Source organism: Mustela erminea, chromosome 9, assembly GCF_009829155.1.
Source record: "Mustela erminea isolate mMusErm1 chromosome 9, mMusErm1.Pri, whole genome shotgun sequence".
NCBI classification, from domain to species: Eukaryota; Metazoa; Chordata; class Mammalia; order Carnivora; family Mustelidae; genus Mustela; species Mustela erminea.
The window spans coordinates 42,825,262-42,848,386 of NC_045622.1; the positions used below are offsets into that span (position 1 = coordinate 42,825,262).

At 40.8% G+C, this 23,125-nt stretch overlaps 1 protein-coding gene across 1 annotated transcript in view; it reads left to right on the forward strand.

Annotated features, from left to right (window-relative positions):
* The window catches only part of RAB38 (RAB38, member RAS oncogene family), a 57,309-nt gene that overhangs the window by 22,435 nt on the left and 11,749 nt on the right, over positions 1 to 23,125 (forward strand). The window contains exon 2 of the mRNA XM_032358779.1: positions 2,548 to 2,828. Within this exon, the coding sequence (XP_032214670.1) occupies positions 2,548 to 2,828 (281 nt within the window). The remainder of the gene's footprint in view (positions 1 to 2,547; positions 2,829 to 23,125) is intronic.

A 23,125-nucleotide genomic window follows, 5' to 3' on the forward strand; every position in this document is an offset into this window, starting at 1 on the left:
CATCTGATTAGTTCCTGCAAGGGATCATAAGACAACTGCCCAAAGCCCAGAGGCTTTTGGAGTCCTGAATGATCACAGAGGGCTTTTTTTCCCCCTCTCTTCTTGAAATGTCATGGCCATCCTGAGCAGTATTAAAGGGGATTACTGTTTGTGTTAGGAACTAAAAAAGGAAATGAAATAAAAGAAATCTAAAACTCATTTGGGAGAAATGAAAGTTCAACTGCGGGTTTTGTGTCATATGAAGAGTATTAAGCCACTTTCTTTCATCGGCTAGATTGTGGGGGACAAAGAAAGGCTTCTGTGGTAAAAAACCGTGTAAGAAATGTTTTAGGGTTGTCATGTGCTGGCCCTTACAGAATGCTCTTCTTTCCACTGATACATGTGTAAACACAAACACTTGTCCACTAGGACCACTAAGACGGAACCTTGACCTGCATCCATTTTCACTCAGTGCTCATGGATCATGTCCTCAGAATCTGCAGTGCTCTTCAATGTGCATGCTCATGTGATTATAACAACCTGCAGAGGGTTTTTGTTTGTTTGTTTTGTTTTGTTTTGTTTTAAGATTTACTTATTTATTTGACAGAGAGAGAGAGAGAGCACAAGCAGGGGGGAGCTGCAGAGGGAGAGGGAGAAGCAGGCTTCCTGCTGAGCAAGGAGCCTGATGTAGGGCTGGATCCCAGGACCCTGGGATCATGAACTGGGCTGAAGGCAGACGCTTAACCAACTGAGCCACTCAAGTACCTGCAAAAGAGTTTGTTAACATGAATTAAAACTCACCACCACAACATCTTGTGTTCAAAGTTAAGTGTGAAGTGTTCTTCGAGATGTTGACCTGAATCTTCTGAGATACCCACTAGTTTTGGCATTTTATTCTTTTGCTACACAGTGGCTTATTAAATACACACCTTGCTTTGTTTTAATTTACATAACTTATTATTAGACTCTACCATAAATAAGTGACCAAATCAGAATAAAAGGCCTTTGTCTGGTCCTACACTTCTGGAGTTTAGGGTTCAAAAAATACAAACCCAGCCTTCATTAAGCACCTGTCTTCTGCTACTAGTAGTGGCTAGGGTTAAAAGCAATAGGATTCATTTCATTTTGTTAATCGATGGAAAGTCCAGTAATTTTTTGCTGTAAACCCTGCTCTGGATCTGATTTCACTACCTATGCCCTATCGTCTTTCATAATTTTTAACATGCTGAAGAAAGGCATGGAAACCTCAAGGACCAGTTAGTTCTAAGGTCCCATAATGGGTGCTTTCTATATGTTCATTCATTTCATCCACTTGACAGCCCTGTGAGGTATACATTATTGCTGCCATTTTGCGGATGAGGAAGACTAACCTTAGAGTGTTTAACAAAATGGCCAACATTCATTTAAAAAATTAAGAATCAGAACAAAAGTGATTCTAGTTGATTGGACTGAATAAGACCAGTGCCTGCATGCCTGCCTTTCTCTCTTTCTCTTTCTCTGTCAAAGGGCTTTTCTCCCCCAATAGATTGTAGAGTACTTAAGGCCATCTGGTTTACTGTTGTATTTCAAGCATGTAGTCTGGAGACCGGCACTGATAGAAATATCTGTTATCTGTTCAGCAGAGTTGAGTGAGACACTCATGGCACAAAAGCCTGGAGGAGAGAGTCTAAGACTAATGGTTTGGTAGTTGAGAGGATGCAGTGTTGGCAAGTGACTATGGGCTCTCGATTCAGAAAGTTCAGATTTGAGTTCCAACTTCCGAAGCTCACTATCTGTATAATTTAACAAGTTACTTAGGCTCTTGAGGTCTCAACGTTCTCACTGTAAAATGGTGATAATAGTTGGACCTTTATGATTTTCTGTGTAAGCTGCATTTCTGACCGTTAGTAAATAGAACTAAATGCTAGCTCCTACTATCCTTAATTGGATTGACTGTGGGTGCCTTTTAACATATTACATAGTTTAGTTATGTTTATTATGTTTATCATTTATAATCTGTCACCCCACTAAATTGTAAGCTCCACAATGATAGGGACTTTCATGTTTTAATTGTTATATCCCAAGTGCTTAGAGCAGTTTTGTCCAGTAGAACATACAGGAGTAATGGAGATATGATATATTGGTGTCATCTGATCCTGTTGCCACTGGCCATATGTGGTTACTACACACTTAAAAAAAAATTTTTTTTTTTTTAATTTACTACACACTTGAAATGTAGGTAGCTAGTGTAACTGAAGAAATGAATTTTAAAGTCGATTTAATTTTAATTAATTTAAACATAAGTAGCTGTGTGTGGCCAGTTTCATGCCCTGCTAGCACAGTTCTAGAACATTATATGGTATACAGAAGTTTTAGTAAATAAAATACTTGTTAAATGATTGAATCCCTTCTGGACTCAAAGATCAAAAACAAAGGTATGCGACTGTGTATTGAGCTGACTCTGTACAGTGAGGCACTGAAGCGCTTTCCTGAGCGGTCTGCTCATCCTGGAGGCCTCCTGAGGCTCCAGGATGTGCTTCTGTTTACAATTGTAATAAGGCTTTGATTTCTGTTTCTTTTTGGTGATAGGTCAAGAAAGATTTGGGAACATGACAAGGGTCTATTACCGAGAAGCGATGGGTGCGTTTATTGTCTTCGATGTCACCAGGCCAGCTACATTTGAAGCAGTGACAAAGTGGAAGAATGATTTGGACTCAAAGTTGAGTCTCCCTAATGGCAAACCAGTTTCAGTGGTTTTGTTGGCCAACAAGTGTGACCAGGGGAAGGACGTGCTCATGAACAATGGCCTCAAGATGGACCAGTTCTGCAAGGAGCACGGTTTCGTAGGATGGTTTGAAACATCAGCAAAGGTAATGTGACCTTAAAGGAGAAAGGTATTAGGCAAGATGCAAAAAGAAAATAATCATGTAATCATTGTCATCATCATCATGATATTAATATGTGTTTGTCTAGTGATTTGTGGTTCCCAAATGGCTTGAAGCTCTTTCTCATCTCAAGGGGATGAGTGGGCAGGGCAGAAATTGCTATCCACAATTTAAGATGTATTTGCCCAAGAGAGTAAAAAGCGACTCGTACATGGTCTCAGTGATAATGGTTAATAACTGTGTTTGTTTATCAAGCGCTTACTATATGTTAGGCGTGTTTTATATGCATTTTCTCCTTTAGTCCTCACATAATCCTATTAGGTAAGTACGATTTTAGAGTCAATGAAAGAAATAGGTCTCACATTCAATGTCACTGCCTTATCCATGTATTAATTAATTTACTCCATGAATATTTAATGTGTTCTTCTGCATGCGGGAATTGTGCTTTGCTCTAAAAATGAAAAGGTGGCAAGAATGTGGAACTATCCCATTGGAAATACTGGAACAGTAGAATTAAAGAGTAGGCAGCAAGTGTAACTGTGAAGAACACCATGTTGTTTGGCACTTTTCACTTTTCTGGTGGGCAGAGGAGTAGCAGGGCATGGGGCAGAATCAAGGCGGGAAGATGAAGAACCCAGTGTGGCATGATAAGGACATTATTCTTCCCATTCTGCCCCATGCTGCTATCTGATTTGTCAGAGGCATGGTTTTTGTTCTGCTCCCTTTTGTTTTTGCCTATATTTTTATCTCAGAGAGAGAGAACGAAGCTTATATGGTAAAATTTGAAAGTTAAAAAAAGCATAAATTAAAAAATAAATGTTCCACTGTATTTTTCTATTTCCTGTGTGCATATATTTTATGTTAATACATTTTTAATATATAATTATATGAAATAAAATATAAATATAAAATATGAAATAATTTACGTTTTATATTTATAAATGAATTGTATATTGAAATCTATATTGTATATTTATGTAATATGTATCTATCTGCATATAAATGTATAAATTTTACATTATTAGGAATACATTCTGCATAGTTTTAGATCATAATTTTCCCCTTTTTATTAATTTGTGGAAAACATATTAAAGACAGAGCAAAGACACTGTGCTAGTTGCTTGGGATTCAGCTGTGAAAAAGATAGGCATTGTCTCTACTTATGGAAATCACACGAAGGCCTTATTGTAAACATTTAAGCAATCATTAGAGAATGGTTTGAAAATATAATAGGAATGGACGTCATTCAGATAGACTGAGGAGGAGTCTCTGACCCGTTCTATGCTGGAGAGCAGGTTGGTCAGATTTTCCCTAGGGACTAGGGAAAGGTAGGAGGCAAAGTAACACGGTAGTCATTACATTCCTATGGGAAAATGGCGAGGCTTTGAATGAGGGTAAATGGTAGGGATTGGAAAGAAAAACCTGATTTGAGACTCTCACTGAAGTTTATTTTTTTTAAGGTAATTATTTATTTATTTGAGAGAGAGAGAGCAAGCATAAGCATGGGGAGGGGCAGAGGGAGAAGGAGAAGCAGGCTCTCTGCCGCGTGGAGAGCCCAACATGGGGCTCGATCCCAGGACCCTGGGATTAGGACCTCAGCCAAAGGCAGACACTCAACTGACTGAGCCACCCAGGTGTCCCTCGCTGAAGTTTAAACACCAGTGGGGATTAAGCAACTGCGTGGTCTGCGGGATGATAGAGACGGAGAAGCGGGTGATGGTGCCACCTTCTTGGTCATAGTTGGGAGACTTTTTTGTTCCAGCTGCATGACCTGGACGGTCTCAGTATCTGCCTCCTGTCTCAGTGGTATCTGTGAGTTGGCCTGTGTATGGAAGTTGCTACTTCCAGAAGTTCCTGGGGTTTTTGCCTGCTTTCTTGGAGCCATGGAACACTTTTAGTATGCTTTTCTCCTCTCTTCCAAAAACCTTCTTTCCCCCTATTTCTTAGGATTTTTCCTTTGATTCACGATGGGGGTATCCATCACTTACTGTTGTCTTTCTACTTTTCTTGTCAGTGAACCCTTTTGGTTTGTTTGTTTGAGGGGTGATTCCTATAAAGAGAAAAATGTAGAGCAAAACTCAAAGGTCTGATGAGGTTTAGAAATTTAAGAAAGAGGACTTTTTTTTTTTTTTTTTTTTTTAATGCAGGGCTTGAACTCATGGCCCTGAGATCAAGACCTGAACAGAGATCAAAAGTTGGACGTTCAACCGACTGAGCCACCCGGGTGCCCCAGAAATATGACATTTTTTATAGTTTGATTTTGGATGTTAGTCTGGCTTTTTTCATTTTACATGGCAAAAAATGCATGTGAATTTACCTATTCTTATTTCTTAGCTCCATGCTCAATTTCCTTATACGGCTTCTGCATATTCCTTCAAATTCCTTTCTTTCAAAAGAATTGCTCTCCTTCAAGAATTCCTTCCCTCAATAGGTTACTTTCCATCTGAAGGGCAAACTGGAATGAATGATTCATATCTCTATGGTGAGGGAGTCTTCCGTCACTCACTCATTCATTCATTCATTCATTCATTCAACAAATGTTACTGAACAGCTGTTATGTACCAAGCTCTGGGAATATAGAAATGTATAAAACAGAATCCTGACCTTGTGGATAATGATAACAAACAATAAAGTATAAGTAAAATATATACAGTGTTAGGAGGAAAATGTTAGGAAAAGAAAAAAAAAAAGGAGAAGAAAAGAGAGAAAAAGACTTATGAATTTGCAGGGAGAGCTAGAATTGCTTGTGGACCGAAGAAACTCTTGGATGTTTTCTTTCACCTCACTCTGACGGTTCTTGCTTGACCATGGCAGTCAAACTCTGCTTAAGAGCATGAGGTTCATTAACTTAAGGCCCGAATGACCCACGGTACTTAGATATGGGATTTTTAATCCTCCAAATCCCTGCCAGTGTAAACTTTAAAGAGAAGCTTTGTACAGAGAGAGGGTGGAGGGATTTCACAAGCCTGAAGTGCACTGAATTGCTAAAGAGGGCACAGGCCTCATTGTACTGCATTCAACATCTTCCCTTCAAATGTACTGCTATAGAAATTGTCCTGAATGTCTTCATAACGAACGTGTCTCCCCGGTGCCAGGTTAGTATGCAAAGTCAGCATCTTGAATCTCTGGAACAGTATTGCAGCGTGGATGCTGGAGTTCAAACTGCTCCAAAAGTCTTTTGTAAAAGATCTTTGGGAGCTCCTGGGTGGCTCAGTCATTTAAGCATCTGCCTTTGACTCAGGTCATGATCCCAGGGTCCTGGGATCGAGCCCTACATTGGGCTCCCTGGCAGGGGAGCCTATTGGCAGGGGGCCTGCTTCTCCCTCTCCCCTGCTTGTGGTCTCTCTCTTACTCTCTCTCTCTCTCTCTCAAATAAATAAAATCTTAAAATCAGACTGTCTACCTGAAGACAAGATGGCAGCATTTGGAGACTACAGTCCTCCTCTTCTTTGATTACAACATTTGGGATTGGGGATTTCCCATAGAGACCTTTCTCTTAGAAAGTGAATCTACTAATAATTAAAGTCCTTTTGAGTGATGTAGTAATCATTCTGTCTGGTGATAAACATCTGATTTCCTTTTTTTTCACGTCTCTACAACTTAAATGCACCAAAAGCTATGACCTTTGGCTTTGTCTCCATGGCCATGTCTTGCCACAGCACTGGGGCTTGGCCATTTCTGAAGCTGAATTTCACTCACTAGGACTAGCCTCCATCTTGCTGCTGGCCCTACTGCTAAAGGAAATTTGTCCTCTTGCTCTTCAGTCTTCTGGAATGACTTTCCATGAGAGTTCTCCTGTCTCATTGCTGTTGCTGGAACACTCATGGTAGCCTCTGGCTGTGCATTAAGAGCAAAAAAATAAAACGTATGCTAGCTGGCATCACTGACTTTTTACACCATCTCTTCAAATATTAAAACCAAAGGAATAAAAGGGAAAACTGTCTCTCCTAAGTCGAATTTCTTTTAGTGTTCAACCTTGGCATTCTCTCCCTTTCTCAGCCGTGTTTGCTTGAATTCCACCTGTGGATTCACTAGGACCAGATGATGGATACTTGTAGTGATCACATGTCCCATTTTCCAAGGACATTCCTGGTTTATTCTGCTGTCCTAGGATAGTTATTGTAACACCCCCATTCCTGGGTTGTAATTTAGATTTACACGATCATCCTATAGATCAGGAGCTCCAGAACTTCTCCCTGTCTGCATCATACCTGAACTCTAATAATATCTCTTTTATGTATTTCTGTGGCCAAACCCAGTCCTCAAAATACATTTTGGTAGATTTGTTTCTTTAGGATGAGAGCTGGTCTGTTCTTGTTGGACCATCCCCAGTGTTGGGATTCCTATCTTCTGGGTCCTTCTTAGTGGCCGGTGGGTCTCTGCTACCTGCTGGCCCATTTACCTGGTATATAGTTGTGCCATGGCCTGAATATCCTCCAGTCGCTCCTTTAAGATTCGCTTTTATGGCCACACCCACCCACCTTCTAGGGCTGTCGAGAGCATTGAGTGACATAATATATACATTATGCCTGATTACACATATACACCAAAGCTACCCCTCAAACATAACATCCCTGTCATCTGTTTCCTCCGCCCATCCACGGGGCTAGATGTCACTATCCATACTCAGCTCTGGTGCACACAGCGGTTACACTCAGTGGAAGAGTCTATTTCTGTATCTCTGTCCTTTCCAGACTGTTCCATCCTGCTTTTATGGTGCAGCGGTTTACGTGTGGCTGTGTTGAGAAACAGGACACCAAAAAAATGCCTGGGTAGATGGGAAATAATGGAACAGTAATATCTCTCCAGTGGTAGTGACAGGAACCAAGATCGCAGACCTGCAGTGCCTCTCCACCTCGTGGCCTACTCCTGGCAGATTCCTGTCCTAGATATAGTGACTTTTTAGGCCCTCCCTCTTTCTCAGAATGTTCTAAAATCAATAGGCACCCCAGGAAGAAACTTTCTTACATTAAACTGCACTCAGTTTTAGTGTCTTTCCTGCAGTTAAAGAGAAAAATGTTGACTTGTGTCCTTCTGGGGGAAGGAGTATACTCAGCAGGGCTTTCTGTAAGAAGTTACTCATTTTTTACAGGGTGGTCCTCAGCATAGTGGATATTTTTCATGTTTTTGGATTGGAACTTCCAGCCACAGCCGGCTTACCTCCCCAGGAAGAACCCATAAAACTTTCTTCTTTGGTTCTCTTTGCAGCCAGAGCCCAGGCATATGACCTAGATTCTACCAGTCATACTGATTGAGCAACTAGAAGAAGAAGGTGCAATACCAAATCCATTTTTTGGTGGGGGGTGGGGAGTAGGTGGAAGAAGAGCAGTCTGCATCCTTAGGAGGCAGCGGAGTCTGCAAGGTCGCGTGCTTGACCCAGAAAGAGAAACACTGTTGGTCCCGGGTTCGTTGCATTCAAGCTGAGCTCCTTGAAGCTTTGTGGATTTATAGGACCCAGTGCTCCATGGTGGCTGGCAGCTATGTCCTCATCAGGCCTGTTCTCTGTGGGGTTTGAGTTTCTGGAAGCTTAGGCTTGAACCCATTTCTTTAGACTATTAAATCATCCTACAAACTACACAAACAGTATTTCTTGAATAAACTATTTCATACTTAGCTAGCTTCAGATTCTGTCTTGAAACCGAGAACATGGATTAATACACATGGTCAAATACATTTGAGAAAACAACCTTAACTATAGCTTCCCTTGCTGTGGGACTTCTTGGGACTTTGCTATTCTAATGTGCATTCTGAATCTCCAGTAAGAACTGTGGTTGTATTTCTTGCTGGTTGCTATATGGGAGCTTCATGCAAAGATTTTTGTGCCTTAGCCTGAGCCTATTGTGTAGGCTTTATTCTTACTCACCATTTTGCAAGAAATAAAAAGTTGAGATGTAGGTGACTTCTTTAAAGCTGTATAATCACTATCTTTTTTTTTTTATTCTAACATACTCATTTTGTTCTTTCATATGTTAACATTTCAAAATCAAAATATGCCCCAGTGCCAGTGTAGATTTCTAAAGTGATGGTGTGCCATACAAATAATGGCTTTTTCTAGTGTGTTCTCCAAGAGAGACGACACCAGGCAGAAGTGCCTAAATACGTTTGATCATGTGCAGTACTTAACACAGAAGTGGGGCATGCTTAGGAAATGCTGGCCTAGAATTCTCAGTTAAGGGAAAAGTTTTCTGTGTTCCTTGTTTACTGAGTTCTTTATTGTTATTATTATCATCATTATTATTACCCTGCAGGCTGAAATACGCAGCAGTTAAGAAGTGGCTAGTTTTTCTGGAAGCTGCTTGAAGAGTAGTATCACCTATCATTTATTTTATAAGCTTCTGGAAAATAGACACTTAGAAACATAATGTCCTTATATAAATTGGAAATACATAGATAATTACCTGGGTATGAGTGGAGAGTCATTCTAATTCATTTTTTAGTGGGTTAAATATAGAACACCATTAAAAAAAAAAAAAAACCTTTTATTTTTAAATTGGGTAGTAGGCCATCTCTGATTATTCCCATTTTTCAAATGTCAAACCATGAGAAAATTCTCGACAGTCACTGGTGCATTCACTGATTCAACACAATTTTTATTGAGTGACTGTCCAGGTCTGTGTGGGGAATGATGTATATTAAGGCCTTTCTGAGTTCAGGACATGCTATGAGGTGCCAGTTCTTATTCTTAAAATGTTGGAATTTCCTATAGGAAATAGATATTACAGATTTTAGGCATCCATTGCCAAAGAATTTAGATGCGCTTGTAAGGTGTGCCTTCACTGACTTACTTGCTCCCAGCACACTTAACCTTGGAATTTTAGGTGACTTGATGAGAGCTGTCTGTACTTAGGACATTGAAGGAAGGGCCCAATCTGAAATCAGAGCAAAGTTAGAAGACATCATTTAAAGGCATGATGGCGGGGTGCCTAGGTGGCTGAGTTGGGTAAGCAGCCGACTCGGTTTCAGCTCAGCTTATCATCTCGGGGTCCTGGGATTGAGCCCCTTGTTAAGTTCTGCACTCAGCAGGGACTCTGCTGGAGAATTTCTCTCCCTCTCTCACAGTCTCTCCCCCCGCTCTCTCTCTCTCTCAAATAAATAAATAAATAAATAAATAAATAAATAAAATATTTAAAATCATTAAAAAAAAAGGAAAGGAAATGATGGCCTTACATGGTAGTCTGTGTCATGGTAGTCTGTACTGTATGGTGCTAAAAACTTGTGCATGTACTGTATGGTTCTAAAAACTTGCCTGCAGTAGTCTATACTGTATGGTGCTAAAAACTCAACCTACCCAAGATAATCCAAGATCTTCTGTAGGCTCAACTTCTTGACTCAAGTTTAGACACCTTAGAACGGGGGTCAGTGAACTATATCCTGCAGCCCAGATGTAGCCTGCCCCGTATTTTGTAAGTGAAGTATTATCGGAAGCACAGCCATGCTCATTAATTTACATTTCCGGAGTCCTTTTCCCTCCTGGATCTTGATCTCCAACCAAGACTTCCTTCCCAAACTTCAAGCTTCATACCCTTCTGGATCTCTACCAGGATATCGCCTAGACAACTCTTCAAAACCCATACATCTGAAACTAAATTCATTAGCTTTTCTGCCCATCAGATCATCTGATGTGGAGACCACATATCCACCTGGACATCTAACTCATGGTCCCTTAGAACCCGGTTACTCATCCTTCAGAACCCCTCCATTCCTGAGCGCAGAAAACCCCACAGTGAGGTTCTTTCTTGCCCCTCCAGGCTCTGTCTCTGGTTACCTTGTCCCTCCGTTTGTCCCCTAATGACACGAAACTGCATCACACCCCCTGTTTATATTTTGCTATTCCCCCTGTCTGGGACATGCTTCCTACAGTTATGCACTTGTCTCTCTCAAGTCTTCCCTCAGGACTCGGCTCAAGTGCTCTCCATTACCGACTCTCAGGTAGTTTCCCCAACCTCTTACCACAGTTATGTTAAGGTTCTTTCTTTAGGTGCCTGGTCCCTGTGCTGCACTGGGAAACCCTCTGTCTTGTCCACCAGCTCAGTGGCTTGCACACGCAGAGTGGTCATGTGGTCAGTTGTTATTAGATAGGACAGAACATTTTGCTGCACTGCTTTTCAAGGACTCTTTCAGAAGATTCTTTTACTTATTATTCTTTTCCCTACCCTTGGTGGGGTATTTCTGTCCTTAGAGAGCTGTGCAGAAGCAGAAAAATTAATTTACTGCTGTATTTCCCAGGAGGACTCTCCATTACATAACTCCTTTCATCCAGAAAGCTCTATAGACACTTTGCACAGCGGGGAGGTTGTAGTGCCCTGCAGTGTGGAGGGGGAGCAGAGAAGGAAAATGATGATGAGGGAAACACCCCCCCCCCCCTTCATGCCTTAGGGCCTAGACTGGGAACTGCAGGATTGTTTGCTTGGTCATGCCACATAAGAACCCACAAGAATCTCCCATTAGCCTGTGGATCTTATTATCCAGCATACTCCTCCTTTACACCCCAGGATCACAATTTAGCAGTTTTCTCCTCATTGAAATTCCTGTCATCTTGTTTACAGTCATCTCTCATTTTCTTCAGTAATTGTCATTTGAGCCACACGCAACGGCTATCATCCTGTTTTTTTCTTACTACTGGTAAAATGGAATTGCAGAGAAGCTTTTCAATGATTTTGAGTGGAGAAACCAGGCTGAGACTTCAGATCTAGTCCAGAACTCAATCCAGTGACGATGACTTTTTAAAAAAGATCCGTTTATTTATTTCAGAGAGACAGTGAGAGAGCACAAGTGTTGGGTTGGGGAAGGGAGAGGGAGAGAATCTCAAGCAGATTCCCCACTGACCATGGAGCCTGATGTGGGGTTCGATCTTACCACCCTGAGATCATGACCCAAGCTGAAATCAAGAGTTGGATGCTTAACCGATTGAGTCACCCAGGTGCCCCAGTGACAATGATTCTTAAAGAGGTGTAGATCAGGAACTTCTGAGGAACATGCCAAGATTGCACATGGCTCAGCCTTGCTCTGAGGTGTCTGGAGGGGCTCAAAATATGTCTTTGGAAAATAGTCCTCTGGTGATTTTGATAAGCACCCTAGTTAAGATGACTTGTGTTATATTTTGTTAATTCATCCACTCATTTATTCATTCATTCATTCATTCCTCAAGCAGTCCTCGGATGGCTACTATGTATTTATGTAGACTGCTTCGCCAAGCAGTGGGGCCCTGATGCTTAAGGGCACAGATTCTTCCCATTAAGAAGTTTCCAGTGTCGGGGTGCCTGGCTCAGTTGGTTAGGCAACTGCCTTCGGTTCAGTTCATGAATCCCGGGGTTCTGGGATCGAGTCCCACTTCGGGCTCCCCCTGCTCCGCGGGGAACCTGTTTGTCCCTCTCCTTCTACCTGCCACTCCCCCTGCTTGTGCGCATGCTCTCTCTCTCTTACAAATAAATAAATAAAATCTTTAAAAAGTAAAAAAGAAGTTGTAAGTCTCCTAGAAGGAAACTCACAAAGACAAATAATTATAATACAGTATCAATATCCATAAAAAATTGGCGACTTTTACGCAAGTTGTGAGGACACTTGAGGGAAAGGCTGTTGCCTCTGAGAGTGAGACAGCTTCCTTGTCACCAAGGATGAGAAAGTCCCCAGTGGAAAGTCCAAGGAGGACTAGTGAGAGGAATTCCTTTTCAAGGGATGCTGTGCAGAGGGACATTAGAAGCCACTGTTAGGAGATCCTGGGTATTCTTAAAAGTGAAGATAAGCTTTTTGTCTTTATTCTAAGAATTCTTTTTGTTTTTTTAAAGATTTTATTATTTATTGGAGAGACAGAGAAGGAGAGAGAGAGAGTGAGCTTGAGTGAGGGGAGGTGTAGAGGGAGAGGGAGAAGCAGGCCACCCACTGAGCAGGGAGCCTGATGTGGGACTCGATCCCAGGACCCTGAAATTATGACCTGAGCCGAAGGTGGAGGCTCAACCAGCTAAGCTACCCAGGCGCCCCTCTGAGATATCTTAAGTAAGAACATGTCACTGCTGCAGAATTAATAGCTTTATCACTCACCAGAAAATTGTCAATACAGGACAACAAAATATCTTACTATTAAGAATAATAGTGAAACTTTATATTTATGTGGCCCACCCTTTCTCTTCTTACCAGGCCTTGTCCTGAATGCTTTATTTCATTTACTTCTCACAAACCCTTATGAATGAGATCCTGTTATTATGCCTGTTTTACAAATTAAGGAGCTGAGGCTTAGAGAGGCTGAATGATTTACTCATGATCATATGGGTCGCAAGGGGCAGAGTCGGAATTAGAACCCAGATCCCTCTATTCAAAGCCCTTGTTCTTGTAAATCCACTACATTATTCATTATGTTCAGATTCCTTAAAAAGTGCATTGAAATCTCTTGAATGCTGCTGCACATTTTCACATTCTTTTAATTCTTGAGATTCTAAGTGAAATATTTTGTTTCCTTGAAATCAATTTTTCAGCATTTTTGGCAAGTCTGTCACGTTTACCTAGAAGGTGCACGTACTCTTTGGCCTTTTGTTGCTGGTCTACTTCATTTCTGACACAATCTTAGTCATTATATAGTTTAACTCATTAGAGTTTCTTTGAACATTAGGGTGACTTTATCCGCATTTTGTAATGTGGAAATTAAAGCACGACAGGATTTGAGTAAGTTACGCAAGGTCGCACAACTCTGAGTCTCAGAACTAGGATTTACACCCAGGTCTGGTTGATTCTGATCTGCCTGTTGTTTTCTGTACTAGCATTCCACCTTGAAGAGAAAAATGACAGGCACAAGCTGTGTCTCCTCTGTCGGAACCATTGCCAGAACCTTCTTCCTGGGAAGGGCTGCTTCCTGTGTCAGGAGGGGTTTTGTTACTAAGACATATCTGCCTTCTCCCTTCGCTGTGTTACTTCATTTTTTTTCAGTATTGATTTTGTTTGTCCCTGTTTTGTGGTCCTTTACCTTCTTTGATGTGTATTGTTTGCCATCTTTGAAGCAAATGGCCTTAGATTTGTAGGCGGCAGCCCTGCTCTCCCAAGGCTTCCTGTTTCATCTCTGTCTGCCTCACTGACTAGTGAGGTATTGATTTCTTGGGCTAGCCTGCTGGGATTGGAGGAAAAAGCAATATCCATTAGATATAAATGAGAAGCAGCAGCTGCTTCTCAGCAGCCTGTCCATTGACCTGACATGCTAGGACACTGTTCGAAGACTAGGTTAGCCTGACGTGTTCAGGGATATCCTGAAGTGATTAGATTGTCCTAGGTATAAGGTAGAAAAGCCAATGACAGAAAAATCAAGGGTTGTAAATCTATTTCTTTGAACCAAATGAGGTAGATTCATCTTTTGAGAATCACTTTCCTGTCAAAGGTTGCTCCAGGGGAAGGAATTTCTCTATGGATAACTTTTCTAATTCTTGATCCCTTTGAATTTTCTAGGGTGGGCACAATCTTTGTGTACCAAATGGCAAGTCCTCTGGTTTTCATGTTCCCCAGGGTTCCCAAGGTAAAAGAGGGGGTGTCAGCAATGGGGTGCCTAGCATTATGCATACAGTATGTTTCTGAAACACTGTGTGTAAGTCCCATTTTTTAACAATACCTCAAAAAGCTGATTATGACCATTTTTCCTGGGTAAGTCCCTTTGAAGAGGAAGAGTTCTTTGGAAAGAGAATTATCACTCTGGTTCATCTGGTTATAAGTTTAGTCCTTGTAAAGGATAGATGTGAACAATAATGCCAAATCATCAAGGTCTAAAGAGGTCTACTGTTACCACAGTAAGAGAAGCCCACACTTAACCCCCAGATTATCATGTCATTATGTCTTCCTCTACCATTGAGCAGAAACACAGGAAAATAGATCTAGAGAGGACTTGGGAATGATCTTGTGGTCTAACTACTTATTTTATAGTTTCATTCATTCATTCTTCAAATAGTCCCTGAGTACCTCTCCTCTATGTGACAGACACCGTTCTAGGCGGCAGAGTTATACCAGGGGACACGACAAATAAAATCCTTGCCTTCTTGGGGCTTGCATTGTCATGGTGGAGATAGGTAATAAAAAGATGAGTACGTGCAACCTATCATTTGTCTGTGGAACTAAATGCTGAGAAGAAAATTCAAGCAAGGTAGGTGTGTAGAGCTAGTGTGGTGCATTTGCACAGGATACAGGAAAGAGTTCAAAGGAAGGGGAACCCTTTCAGGCAGGTGATGAGGGAAGGTTTCACTCTACTCAGAGGTGTTATTTTGTTTGTTTGTTTTTTGTCAGAGAGGTGACAGGGGTCATGCTGAGTGTTTGGAGCATTATAACTACTTTGGGTTTTGCTTCCAGTGAGATGGGATGTGATATGATTTGGTTTAAGCAATCATTTGGGTGGTCATGTTGAGCCTGGGTTGTAGTGGGAAAAACTGGAAGCAGGACATTAGCTGGGACTCGACTGCAGCACCTACAAAAGAGAAATTGTGGGAAGTAGTCAAACTCTACACGTAGATTTGAACAGGTAGCAGATAGGATTTCCTGACCATCTGAGGGAAGATTCTGTAAGAAAGAGAAGATTTGGGCAGGGCTCTGTGGTGTTTCGCCTGAGCCGCTAGAAGAGAGTTGCCGTTTTCTGAGGTAGGAATCCTGAGGTGTGGAGGGGTCTGTGAGGAGATAGCTAGACTTAGTTTTGTGTATGTTAACATCTAGAAGACACCTAAGAGCAGATGTCCAGCAAATGGTTGTTCATCATTCTGGAGTTGAGGAGGAAAGTCCAGGTGGCAGGTCAAAGGACCAAGTACTGATCTCTGGGCACTCCCACATTTGGATGGGACAAAGAGACCAGGGAGAGCGGAAGTAGTAGATGGCCCAGGTATTTTCCGGAAAAGCTAAGATTGGAACTTAGTGAACTCTTCTCAGTGTAGGACCCTAATAAGATTACATGTAAGTAGCCTGAAATTTCATCTTCTTTTCCTGTGCTATTCTCAGTAGTAAAGTGGGAAAAAGATGGACAAGAAAAGATGACCCAGCATAGGCTCTCTGTTAAAGGCATCAATTTGGGTTTACTTGCTGCCTTTCTGCTAGTTGAGGGGTCTAAAAGGCAAAGTAAGAAAGTGATAAAATCGTTTTCTCCCTCAATGCTATCAACAGTGCACTTTCTTTCCAGTCCCTGGGTGGTCTCACGGAGACCAGTCTCCAGGAGATGATTGGAGCATGGCTTTCACTTGGTTTTACAGAGGTGGGAGATACTCAAATCCACCTCTAAGAGCAGTAATGCAAACTTAAGTTTCATTTACAAACTTTGTAAATTAAGTTCATCATGTAGACTGCAAATCAGCTTTTATTTGCCAACAATGTTCAAAATGATGACATTTAACATTTGAAGAGTACTTGCATTTTGGAAGTTTCTAATATTGAGTTTCTTAATGACTTTCACAAATCCTCTGATTCTTCACTCTTTTGTGAAATTCTTTGTTAAGAACTCCTGCTCGTTGTTCTTGTGAAGTGGCTTTGAGAACCCTCGTCATTCTGATTCCCTATCTGGGTGCTCTGTAATCGGCCCATCTGCCTTTTTTAGTGTAGTGGCCAGGGCTGTTGATAATATATACCAGACAGACTAGACAGAGCATGGTATAATGAGGCTTTAACCTACCTTACCTTGATCACATTTTTAATTTTTTGTAGTATTATGCTGCTTTAATTTATTTTAACAGCCACAGCAAATTGTTGACATATGCTACACTCATGGTCATTGAAAAGCCTCCTTATTTTTGCAATTGGTAAGTTGTCAAATAAGATCTTAGACTACTGATTTAAGCTGCTGATCATTTAGGCCCAAGTGTTGGATTTTATACTACTATCTATTAAATTCTCTTCTGAGATTTTAATCTATGATTTCAGTTTCATTTTAATCTATTACTTTTGCTAAAAGTAAAATGTCAAATTCAGTTAAGGTTATATCCATACACGTTTGGAAAAGACCCTAAAAACAATGACAGATGGCTGTTGATTGCGGGTTGCTCTCAGGTACTAGAGGCTGACGTCAGTTTCTAGCCACATGGCCTTTCACAAGATGGCAATTTACCTCTTCAAGGTCAGAGGGAGAATCTCTCCCCAGTCATCTACGATGGAGTCTTTTTTTTTTTTTTTAAAGATTTTATTTATTTATTTGACAGGCAGAGATCACAAGTAGGCAGAGAGGCAGGCAGAGAGAGTGCGGGGGAAGAAGGCTCCCTACTGAGCAGAGAGCCTGCTGCGGGGCTTGATCCCAGGACCCTGAGATCATGACCTGAGCCAAAGGCAGAGGTTTAACCCACTGAGCCATCCAGGCACCCAGGCACCCCATATAATGGAGTCTTATGTAAGGTAATCTAATTAGAGGAATGAGTATCTATCAGATTCGTAGGTCCTTTCTCTACTCAGTGGTCATGGACCCTGGGAGGTGGAAATGTTGGGGCAGCTTACACTTATGCCTGTTATACTGGTTTCTAGACAGGAGCAAGTATTCTGGATAGGGTAAGGGCAAAGACCTGTAAACAATGGAGTTTTCCCACCCCACCTCCTCTTTTTTAAAGTTTAGGAAACAATAGTTTTACCCGAAGTTTACCAAATAGATTTCTGCTTATATTTTATTAATCATAACTACCCTTAGCACAGAGAAGCCAGGGAAATACAGTTTTTGCTACCTATGACTAATCAGGTTTCTGTTAGAAAAGAAGAGGAGATACCGTATAATGTGTAGATAATCAGGGCATGAGTGGAAATGCCAATGTGGATAAAGTAAATCTTACCTAGTTTAGAAAAATGGGACTTGATAATGAAAAACAAAATCACACAGAAGCTCCCACTCAGGATTGATCACTGTTAGCATCGTATTTCCTAATTACGTCATATCATATACAACTTTAAAATTCATCATGAACATTTTCCATGGCGAACTCTCTGTAGATGTCATTTTTAGTAGCTGAATTATATCGCACCATAAGGATGCGCCAAAGCATCCCCTCTATTTGACCCTCCTCTTATTATTCTGCATTTTGACTGTTTTCATTTGTCACTATTATAAATAATGTCATTTTGAATATCTTTATACATCAATTATTTTACGTATTTAAGATTTTTAAAATGGGGTCTTATTCTTAAAAGATTATTAGATCAAAGGGAATAGATGTTTGTACAGTTCTGATTACATACATTCATATAGATTTTCAAAAATAATGAGCTAATTTATACTTGGCAGGTGTTTATATCTCTCTGAGAACCTTCTAAAATCCACCCTTCATCACATCACTTCTGTCTCTTACTTGTGGGGCTAACAAAAATTTGCTCATAATGCCTTTTACGACTTCATCCCAACTTCTGATAAAAATGCGGTTAGCTCCCAACAGGGGTTTGAGCTCTATGGCACTATCTACTCATTTTCCTTTGGAACCAGTCCACAGCCCCCTGTTCACAGGACGTGATGAGAGGCATTTACTAAACAAAACATTTGAAAGGCTGGGTCCTGATTGCTCAATCTGAAATCATTATTATTAGAAGAGAGGGAAGTGGGTTTGTTATGTTAGCCTGGCCTTCTCTGTGTCATCTGTTAACCTCACGTCGCATTATTTCAGCATCAGGCTTTCTTTCCCTTTGTGATCAATTCTTTGGCTCTGGTTAAACCCCAGCGCTGTTTTCTTTTACTCTTCTCTTTTTCTCCAGGCATGTCCTTAGACTTGGTTTGTGCATCCTGACCCTATCTGGATGAGCTCAGGCCCCCTCGAATCTGTTCTGAGTTTACTTCCCTTCGCCTACCTGTTGTACATGTTACTTTTAAACCTAATCTTAACTGAGATGTTCCTGTAGTCAAACTGGTTTCTTTTTGATCTCCTTCCTCTTTTTTCTTCACTGGGTTACTCATGACTGTAGAGTTAGAATTTCTGTATCTGAGCTTTTCATCCTTAATTTTCTCTAGACTCAATCTTATGGATTGCTTTACATCTCAGAGTAAAACCTACACAAGTTTCCATTCACACTCCATAATTTTATTTTCCAGTTCATGAAATATTTATAGATGTACTGTTTCCTTCCTGTTTTCTGGGTTTTGAAAGTAAAATAAAGATATTAGGACCTACACTATTCATGATTCAAGATTAATCACTCCTCTGAATGTGAATGCTAACATGGTATGTACACGTTATAAATAACTTATAAAGTAACCAGAATTATAAAATAGATGGATAAAATTATCTGTAATCAAACCACCAACTGATTTCACTGTTAACATTTTAATGTCTCTATTAGTCAGAAATAGGGGTCTATTAAAAAGTACTCTGTTCTCTCCATTTTAGGCTGTATTTACTCTTAAGTTGTCAACACACAGAATTGGCTTATATCTTATAGCTGTAGACCTAAAGCTACATGTACACAACACCAGCAAAAGAAGGAAGAGAGAAAAAGTAAAAGGAACCCAGGGTCCATAAGAAAAGCTAAGTTGTCTTCTGAATCATGTAATGGAAGAAAGCATGTAGTACATCTTAAATGGTTCTCAGGAACACAGTTAAGATTTTGAAAGTTTGCATTCGAAACAGAAATCTGCTTTACCTGGCAAAGTTCTCGTCCTTTTGAATTGGCTTCATTCCATGGAAATCTATAAAAATAACCAGAAAATAAGGACTAAGTTTAAGTCTTAAGTTCCAAGAGCCTCTTTTATTCCTTTTCAAAAAAATTATTAAGCAACTACTGCCTACCTTTCTGAAGAGGTACTTCTTTTCAGATCATGTATGTTTCAACTCTACTTACTTCTTTGTGCATGGCCAATGTAAGAGCTTCAGTCGTCCACTTATTCTGCATATGTGAAAGTTATCAGATGCCACTAGAGCTGTATCTGTTTAATAATGTGCAACTCTATGGAAAAAATATTTTTTTTTCTTTTAAAATCATACCTTACTTATGTCTGTCTATAATACAAACACACATTAGTGTAGGAGATTATAAATGTCCAAAAAGCTGTAAAGTAAATACAACAGAGAGTTTCCTGATTTTGCCTTGATTCCTCCGTGACCAGTTTTGGGCTTCTGCTCCCAAATGTTCCCTTTCAGGTCCCCCCACGGGTTATCCAAATGGAAGTTACCATTTCCCGCATACTGTCTGTCTTCAAGCCATCATAATTGGCTAATCTTGTCCACATGACCTGAGTGGGGCTGGTCCTGGGCCATTCTCTTCTGGCCTCAGAATTGTTTTAGTCTCGAAATATTGAGTCTGAACAGGTGGCCAGGCTCATTCGGGTTTTTCCCCAGTACTCCTATAGCTAAGTTTGGGGTTAAGAGGCCTTTTCCTTTTGGGGGGCAAAGCTGTGAGGATGTAAGCCCAGAAACTGCTGGAAGCTCTCTCCCACCTTCTACGCAAAAAGCTGCTGGGCAGATAGAGAATAATGAAGCCGAGCTGGTGGTGTTTGAAAGCCCTGTCTGGATCTTTCAGCAGTTCTGTCGCTCCTGGGAGCTACCCTTCGATGGGTTTCTGATTTTTTGCAACCAAAAATGTATGGCTAATCATGTTGATAGAGTGCACTTGCTCTAGTAAGTGATTGCTTAAGTAAGTGTCTTGTTCTTAAACTCTCAATTTGAGAAATAGTTCCCATTTAAGGAAACATTATTCTTAGAACTTCCACCAGTTTAACTGCATTAGTCAAGGGTTGAGATAGTCTCGAGTCACCTTCATTCCTGTTTGAAAGGAAGGCAGAATATAAATTCTCTCCTTTCACAGCTGATCAGACTGATGCCAAAGAGAAGACGTGACCTGTTCAGAGTGACCCAGCTAGTTTGTCATGATGTCAGGGCTAGGACCCAGCTCCCTTAATTATCTGTCTAAAGTTGTCCTGCGTTTAAAGGAAGTTCAGTGTAATAGACAACAACAGAAAAGAGATCACAATATTTTCTTGTGATTTTAATTGGTATTGGTCCATTTCTCTTTCCCTTTCATAGCTCAGTTCATTCATAAATTACTTGATGAGCATCTATGTGCCAACAGGCCCTATATAAGCTGCTGGTTACACTCCGAGTGCAAAAAAGGGCCATTTTCTGCTCTCAAGAAGTTTAATATGTAGTAATGGGCTGAAAGTCATTGCAACCATGCATGATTAAAGCAACCACGGAGGTTGCAATGGAAACACCAAAGAGCCCCACCCAACATCTGCCAGGGAAAGCTCCCAGAGGGGATAATGTCAGGAACTTATCATCACCAACCAGGCCCAAGATCTCTTTCTTTATTATTAGCCTTATCTCTCTCAACTCTCTTAGTCACATTTTAAAAAAAATACACAAACTTCATTTGGGGCTAGGCTCAGGAAAACAAGAAAAGGTAAAAACACCTTGCGTCACCTAGGTAAAGGTAGAAAACCACAAGTAGAACAGAGAGTCCGTTACAGAGATGTCTCTATCCACTCCACCCCTTGGCCATCCACAACTGCTTCTAGATATGCTGCCACTACTCCCCATCAGTAATGCCAGATTGTGCGTAGGGCAACACCAGCTTTGTAAGAGCACGAGATGAGAGTTCTGTGATCAGATGCGTTGATGCAATAATGCACACTTGCTCTCTACTCGGAGATGGAAGAGGAAAGGGGAACTGCTTGCTTCTTTCCAACCTTCCCATCCCCATGTGAATCCGCCTCTCCTAGATTCACATTATGGTTGTGGACCTTTACCCTCTGTTCCCCCGTCTGCTGTGTTGCTTTTGTTCCCCTCACGTCCTCCCACTCAAGATGCCAAAACTGTTCTCCATTTAATGCAAGAAGTTGAATCCCACACCACGTTCTGTGAGCTACTAGGACTCTGAGGAAACCAGGGTTCACGAAACATCTTTGAATCATTTTTAACTTAACTTTTCTTAAACTTACTTAACCATAAGATGCCTTTTTTCCCCTGTACCATGTTATGAAACTACAGAACCCACGTTGACATACCTTACTCTGATAAAGAAGTATGTTATGTCTGTCCTTTCAAACATTATCATATCTAACTTAATCTTTAAGCAATGTTGTGCTATTCCTCAAGTGTTTGTTTTTTTTTTATTTGCAGGGCTTTTATACACTGACACAATTGCTGAGTTCTTTCACATAGCTCACCAGGTTTTATTAACATCCTCAACAACCTTGTGAAAATGACATTATTTTTTACCACAATTATAGGTGTAGAAATGGAGGCACCAGTCATGCACAATTGCATGCATGGTGACTTTTGGTGACTTCCCTGAGGTTATGTAGCTAGCAACTAGGTTAGTTCTGAGTCCTCTTACTGCATCTTTACTCTTAAGTAAGTAAATACACAAAAAATCAAAATTCAAGATACTGAGAAGATTCTGAAACTGGGAATTGTATCCAAATTTCACGTGAATGTTCAAAGCAGAGTAAAATGAAGCTCTTGTGAATCAGTTAGATGTCAGTAGCTAACTGCTTCCAAATGAGATATGTTCACTCTGTAGGCAGAGGGCCTACAGATAGAGAAGGAGTAAGAACAAGCCAAGCAAAGCATATTGAGGGAATGGACTTTGGCACAGTTCAGTTGAAACCCAGCTAATGTAAGGGGCGTCGGTAGGCATGAGCCAGGAGACTTAAGTTGGAGCCCTGTTGGTTGGCCATCAGTTTAGTGCTTTGGACTGATTCTGATTAGGCAATGTGAGCCAGCAAAGTTTTTAGCTGGGAATCAGGGTGAGATCTGTCATACTCTTGAGTTAGAGTAGTCGGGAGACAGTCTGGAAGGAACATGGAAGACAATTGCCATGGGAAGAAAATGGAGGCATGAGATCATAGAAGAGACTCTGTAGGGCCTGGCTACATAGGTCACAGTGACCGTGAGATGGAGCACTTCACTATCATTGTTTCTAAGCAGAGGCAGGAGAGGCCTGGGCTAATAACATAATCACATAATGACTGGAGCCATAGTGTGTTAACGCAAAGATGGTAGAGACTCTGATGAAAGTACCTTGTCCATGAAAAGGGATCGATGATTATTTGTGGAATAATAAATGATTTCATTCGGTTATATGATGCTTCAGTATTACATGATAGGAGCTGTGATGTATTTCCTCCTTCTTTGCTACTATAAGTTTATAGAATGAAGAAAAGGGCAGGGTTATTCCACATCAGAAAAAAGAAAATTATTTAGCACATGCTGAGTGCTACTGCAGGGAGGTTGCCCAGTCTAAGAATGACTTGTTAGCTGAGTGTGGAATTTAGGAGTCAGACATCAGAGATGTGGTAGGGAAGTGTAGACTTGGGTCCTAGGTTTGAGGCCAGAACTCTGATAGTTTGCTAATAGCATGACATTGAAACATAAAAAAAA